This window comes from Nematolebias whitei, chromosome 23, assembly GCF_014905685.2.
Source record: "Nematolebias whitei isolate Nwh7 chromosome 23, NemWhi1, whole genome shotgun sequence".
Taxonomy (NCBI): domain Eukaryota; kingdom Metazoa; phylum Chordata; class Actinopteri; order Cyprinodontiformes; family Rivulidae; genus Nematolebias; species Nematolebias whitei.
The window spans coordinates 12232089-12239447 of NC_056520.1; the positions used below are offsets into that span (position 1 = coordinate 12232089).

The 7359-nt window shown below is 40.9% G+C and overlaps 1 protein-coding gene across 1 annotated transcript in view; it reads right to left on the bottom strand.

Moving 5' to 3' along the window:
• The window catches only part of LOC119429047, a 30858-nt gene extending 24366 nt beyond the window's left edge, over positions 1-6492 (bottom strand). The window contains exon 1 of the mRNA XM_037696763.1: positions 6362-6492. Coding sequence (XP_037552691.1) covers positions 6362-6492 — 131 coding nt within the window. The remainder of the gene's footprint in view (positions 1-6361) is intronic.
• Between the last annotated feature and the right edge of the window lie 867 nt (positions 6493-7359).

The window sequence follows — 7359 nt, forward strand, 5'->3', positions numbered from 1 at the left end:
TTTATTTTCTAAACATAATGTCCCAGTGGCTTTTAAACCCCAAAATACATTACGGCAAAGACTGGTTCATCCCAAAGATCCAGTCCCCCGGCACAAACAGAGTAATGTTGTGTATGCTGTTCAGTGTCAGGAGGGCTGTGATCAGTCTTACATCAGGGAAACTAAACAGCCACTGGCCAAAAGGATGGCCCAGCACAGAAGATCAACATCATCAGGCCAGGATTCTGCGGTCTACACTCATCTCCAGGCCAGCGGTCACTCTTTCAGGGATGAAGATGTGCACATCCTGGACAGAGAGGAACGATGGTTTGAGAGGAGTAAAGGAGGCCATCTTTGTGAAAAGAAATCGTCCATCATTAAACAGGGGTGGAGGTCTCTGGGTTCAATTGTCCCCCTCTTACAATGCTGTGATTGCTAGTATCACTCAACCCCCTGTGAATAGTAAACAGCCATCAGTGTGCTAATGATCCATTGTTAGGCTGATGGTCCTTCTTGAGCATGTCATCAGCTGGTTTTGGTTGTCAGCAACAAAACTGGTTGATCCACTCTGAGAAGGTGCTTTTAAGAGACTGAGCTGAAAACAGCACCTCAGACTGAGGAAGTCTCTCGGATGAGAGACGAAATGTTTCTACATTTTTTGCCTTTTTTTTTTTTTTGAATGTCCAGAGGACCAGATTGAACTTTTATGGATTTTTCTACCTGGATTATTGAGCATGCATCAGGATATGGAAGGATAGACCTTTTTCTTCCTCACAAATGAAATGTTTTTATGCTGTTTGGGGCACAAACCTCTGTACAAACCCATAATATAAATTTACAATCAAAATGGCTTAAAAGGGGCAAAACTGGACTGTTTTGTAATTGTTCATCCGTCTAAAATCTGATAATCTGCTGAGTGTTTCTGGTGTCTGATTAACATATCTATTGTGTTGCAGAGAAATGTGAAGAAAAAACACCAACCCCTTTACCAGGATCAGCAAAAGCAAATGTCTTCCACATGGCTCTCCTCATCGTGACCTTGCTGCTCTGCTTCTAGAAGCTCCTGGAAGCGGATTATGTAAAGCAACTTTTGAACGTTTATGTCCAATGGCCACCGTTAAATTCCCAAGTGCCGTACAGCACAGTAGTTGTATGCATTTTTATTTTTTGGGATCAGTCTACATAAACAACGCTGAGCAGCTCAGCAGCTTCAAGTTCCTCAGCGTTCTGAGGATCTATCCTAGACTTTACATACAAACACTGTGGTCAAGAAAGCCCAACAAAGACTCTACTTCCTAAGAAGACTAAAGAAGTTTGATACGAACGCCAGCATCCTCACCAACTTTCATAGATGCACCATGGGGAGCTTGCTGACAGGCTGCATACATATATGTATGTGTACATAAAAAAGGAGAAAAAGCCACAGGCAAAGCAGAATATTCAAAATAGAAACAAGATCATCCATTTTGGTTGTGTGTGTTTTTTCCAGCTCTTCTTCTAATACGTGTTAGTGGTGGTTAGTAAAGAGCTTAATGTAACACTAGCACCACCAGCTGGTAAGGCGGGTTGACATTAATGATCCGCCCACTAAAGGTTAACTATACGCCCACTAAAGGGGAACTATGGACAGAAATAAACCGGTCCCACCGGAACCGGCCTAAATAAGCCCCAGTAGGGTCCTACAGGAACCGGACCTGTGGATAAGGGGCTATTGTGTCATCATTTCAGGACTCTTTGGATTCTTTCTGGTGCTATCCTAGGTCGATCTCAGCACCCCTTGAAAGTGTTTACGGATCTCACCAGAGGGAACTGATTGATTATAACATTCTTTTCAGAACTCCTACAGTGCCTCTGGAGTGTCCTTGACATGATCACCGCTCTTGTCATCTCTCCTCCCCTGTGAAATGTCTGCATCACTATGTACCTACGTTGCAGGGTGTTTTTTCAATCTCAGGCTATCTCTCCTCGGCCAAGGAGCGAGTTTGATAGGAATGCTATTTTGCCTCCAAATCCTATACGTGTCACTTTCATTACTTTTTCTCTGTCTAAACAGGTCTCATTTGTAAATGAGTCTTTGAGGCTCAGTGTGATTTATCCGTCTAAATAAAGGTTGAATGAACAGAGTCCGCAATACTGCAGAAGCTGCACCAACCCGTCTGTCAATCTCACACTCCACTCTTCCCTCAATGTAAACAAAACCCCCGAGATACTTGAACTTCTCCACTTGCGGCAGAACCTCACCCTCAACCTGAAGAGAGCAATCCACCCATTTCTGATTGAGGACCATGGCCTCAGATTTGGAGGTGCCCGAATTCCTTACTAAACAGGAAATACACCTCTGAGACCGTCTCTAACTCGTCCAAGCTTCTAGATGAGAATCAGCAATCTGGAAATCTTTCCAGATAAAATTATAAAATAAACAGAAACGATACAATATTAAAAGTGGAATGTCGGTTCATATAAAAAAAATAAAAAAAAATAAAAGTTATACAGACCAGAGATCCATCCCGCTGCAGCTACTCAGGTGTTTGGATGAAGGAGGTGAATGTTAATAAAGAGAAAAAGCTGAAGAAAATCAGATGTTGGATCTTGGAAAACACCCTAAACTCAGTCAATGATACAAACTGACTTCTGTTTCTGTTTTAGTCTAAAGTCCTGACTGTCGTCAGACCCACAGAGACCACAGGCTGGACTTCCTCTGAGAAATGTGTTTGTAGTTTAGTTCAACTCAGCCTGAAATCACCTTAATAAACAGTAAGTAAACCTCTGAGAAGTCTCTCAGCAGAACTGCATTGGTTTCAGTCGGCTCCATCTACAGAACATGATCATGGATCTGGTGTAGATGCTGCTGACAGTTCTGGTCTGTTCCGAGACCTAGAATGTAACAGTTTTTGGAGAAAGGGGTGAAGACGTTACTTTGACTTGTTCCTTCAGAGATTTAATAATTCGCTGGTTCATGGAGATCAACAAGACTGGAATACAAATTGGACAAACTTATTCTTCAACAACCTCCATCTTCTACTCTCCTGACTTTGAAATAGGGCTGGACAATAATTCGATATCAATATATGCCACAATATACTTTTATTGAATAACGGTGATGTGAGTTTTTTCAGCACATTTTCGATATATTGGTATGATTACAGCGCTTCACTGATGCATTTCTTTATCTGTTCGGGTAGAAGCGGCCGCTTCAGTTTCAACCCCAACAGAAAAAGGTGCGACACAACTATGTAAGCGTGTGGTGACGTAGACGTTACGCAGAGCTCAAGTCCAGAAGGAGTTAACGGTAGCAGGCTAGGCTAGGCTAGGCTAAACACCAACGTGCTGTAAGTTTTCGCTTCAAAATGAGTGCCTATGACCGTGAGAATGTGACTGAACAAGCTTTCACAAGCGAAGTGAAAGCAAATGACATAATTGATAAGAGAGGGAAGACTAATTCAGCGGTGTGGAAGTGGTTCAGCTATCTAAGATCCGATAAACTTCAGGTTTCTGTCAGTGTGTTGCAAAATGTGACAGAGTCGTTCCAACAAGCGGTGGGAATACATCTAACTTGTTTCATCTGAAGAGTTTCTACTCGATAGAATATGCGGAGAGTCACAAGATGAAGCACAATAAACTTTGAGCCAACGCGTTATGTTTATTTGACGGTGATTTCAAAATGTTTTGAAGGCTAAATACAAATAAAAGTGAACATTAGTTTATTTGTACAGTTTTTCTGAGGCTTTTCTATTGTTTATTACAATATTGGAATTATATCGTTATCGACCGAAATGAAGAAATAGGGGTGCGAATCTATCATTGTCTGGCGATTTGATTCGATTCAGATTTTTGGTGTCACGATTCGATTCAAAATCGATTTTTCGATGCAGAAATGATTTTTCTATTGAAATAGTCATAAATTTTGTTTCCATTACGTAACTGACGAGCTGAAAAGATTAAACAACAATGTAAACAAATTTATTTATTCATTTATTTAAAACTACAAACCGGATTCCAAAGAAGTTGGGACACTAAACAAATTGTGAATAAAAACTGAATGCAATGATGTGGAGATGGCAAATGTCAATATTTTTATTCGTAATATAACATAGATGACAGATCAAAAGTTTAATCTGAGTAAATGTAACATTTTAAAGGAAAAATATGTTGATTCAAAATTTCAGTGTCAACAAATCTCAAAATAGTTGGGACAAGTAGCAATAAGTGGCTGGAAAAAGGAATTGAGCGTATAACGAACAGCTGGAAGACCAATTAACACTAATTAGGTCAAGTGACAACATGATTGGGTATAAAAAGAGCTTCTCAGAGTGTCAGTGTCTCTCAGAAGCCAAGATGGTAAGAGGATCACCAATTCCACCATTGTTGCGCAGAAAGATAGTGCAGCAATACCAGAATGGTGTTACCCAGCGTAAAATAGCAAATACTTTTGAGTTATCATCATCAACCGTGCATAACATCATCAAAAGATTCAGAGAATCTGGAACAATCGCTGTGCGTAAGGGTAAAGGCCATAAAACTCTACTGGATGCTCGTGATCTCCGGGCCCTTAAACATCACTGCACCTCAAACAGGAATGCAACTGTCAAGGAAATAACAGAATGGGCTCAGGAATACTTCCAGAAAGCATTGTCAGTGAACACAATCCATCGTGCCATCCGCCGTTGCCAGCTGAAACTCTACAGTGCAAAGAGGAAGCCATTTCTAAGCAAGCTCCACAAGCTCAGACATTTGCACTGGGCCAGGGGTCATTTGAAATGGAGTGTGGCAAAATGGAAGACTGTTCTGTGGTCAGATGAGTCACGATTTGAAGTTCTTTATGGAACACTGGGACGCCATGTCATCCGGACCAGAGAGGACAAGGATAGCCCAAGTTGTTATCAACACTCCGTTCAGAAGCCTGCATCACTGATGGTATGGGGTTGCATGAGCGCTTGTGGCATGGGCAGCTTGCATGTCTGGAATGGCACCATTAATGCAGAGAACTATGTTCAGGTTCTAGAACAACATATGCTCCCATCTAGACGTCATCTCTTTCAGGGAAGACCCTGCATTTTTCAACATGATAATGCCAGACCACATTCTGCAGCAATCACAACATCATGGCTACGTAGGAGAAGGAAATGAACTGAAATGGCCAGCCTGCAGTCCAGATCTTTCACCTATAGAGAACATTTGGCGCATCATAAAGAGGAAGGTGCGACAAAGAAGGCCCAAGACGATTGAACAGTTAGAGGCCTGTATTAGACATGAATGGGAGAGCATTCCTATTTCTAAACTTGAGAAACTGGTCTCCTCTGTCCCCAGACGTCTGTTGAGTGTTGTAAGAAGAAGGGGGGATGTCACACAGTGGTAAAAATGGACTTGTCCCAACTTTTTTGGGATTTGTTGACGCCATGAAATTTGGAAACAACAGATTTTTCCCTTAAAATGATACATTCTCTCAGTTTAAACTTTTGATCTGTGATTTGTGTTCTATTCTGAATAAAATATTAGATGTTGGCACCTCCACATCATTGCATTCAGTTTTTATTCACAATTTGTTTAGTGTCCCAACTTTTTTGGAATCCGGTTTGTATAATTTTAGGTTCCTTTACTGTGCCAAATCTTTTTGCATCATTTTATATTAATAACAAAAATAGGAACAAATATAGGCGTGCATAACATTCTGTAACTTAAATTAACAGTATTAGATTAGCTTAGCTGCCTGGATTTTTCTAAAAAAAAAAAAAAAAAAAAGAGTCTAGAAACAAATAATTCATCCGTTCATCATCTTTACCCACTTCATCTTTTTCGAGTCACGGGGGTCACTGGTGCCCATATCAGACATCTCTGTGCAAGAGGCGGGGGACACCTGGACAGGTCTCCAGTCCATCACAGACGAATAATTCAAAATATATGAATACAAAAGTAAACAGACTTCAGCCTACCATAGTGCATTAACCTTTAATTCAAAATAAAATACAGACTGCACGTTTTTTTAACCATATTGCTCTAACATTTGCTGTATTTTCAAAACTTAACCTAATATGAAATATACAGACTTCACAGTTTTAACCATATTGATTCATATTTAGTAAATCTTTAACAAAACCTGTGCAAACCTGCACAAAAACTCTTCTGAACTGTAATTCATAAATCATATAATTTACAACTGGCTCCAGGCGATGCGTCTCATCTGTCCTCTTCAACCTGTTAAAAAGACAAATTACATTAACTTTTTTGTATAATATGAAATAAAACAGTTACCTTTGCTGCAGCTGCATCAGAGCTTCTCCCACGTTATTCTTTGTTTCATGCTGGAGTCGTGTGGAGCTTTATCTACGTGAAGGAATAACATACGTTGCTTCTAGCGTATTACAAATAAACCTAAACCTCTCACCTTCCACTGAGCAGTCTGCTCGTAAATCCTTTGTGATATAGCAGGAGATGGAGAGGGAAACCTTCAGCCTTTTTTTGGGAGGAGCCTGGAAGTTTGTTGCAGAGTTCGCCGGTCGGCTGCTTCGCGTTCATCTTCCGCGCATTTTGTCGTATTTCCAAAATACTGTACCGCAATTTTATTTTACACTTCTTGCAAACAACCGTTCTCTTGTTAAGTACTCTGTCTTTTCCCTGGAACATTGTAGGATCTAAAATGACTTTTAAAGACGAAGGAACGGGTTGAATCGCGCTGTCCCCCTCCTCCATGCTAGCAGACTCCATTCAGATAAAGAGAGCTGGCTAACCAGTGTTGCCAGGTGAGAAACGTAGGATTATCGTACTAGAGACATAAAATTATCGTATTTTGAGGGAAATTATCATGCACCCGTCATAACCAAAATAACAAATCTATTGATGCACTATAGTAGCGATAGGTCCGCTTCCAGACCGACTCTGCTTCTTCTTTTCTTTTTTCTTTTCCTCACTCATGTGGCGGGCGCAGCGGACTATTCAGCCAATCATGGCCGTTGTTCTGAGGCAAACACGTCACTCGTATGTAACATTTAGAAAAGCACGATTGGCTGGAATTTCCAGCCAATCGTGCATCTGTTTGCGGACAAAGATGCCTCCAGGGCTCACAAAAAAAAAAACCTCAGACAGACAGTTGCGACAGGCTGATGACAACTAATTACAATCACACATTCACGGAATGATCAAATTATCGTATATTTGGCCTTTTTTGGAATTATTGATCATGCATCGTACAGAGAGCAAAACTGTCGTACAAATACGATAATTATCGTACACCTGGCAACACTGTGGCTAACTAGCTTGCTGTACGGTGGCCTTCACGGCCAAAATTCTTAGGCGGCCGAGCGGACATGTAATGTGATATGCAGTATGCTCGGGAGTAGGAGCGGAAAAAATCAAACTAAAAAGTTCCTGGAGAAACTTTGACGG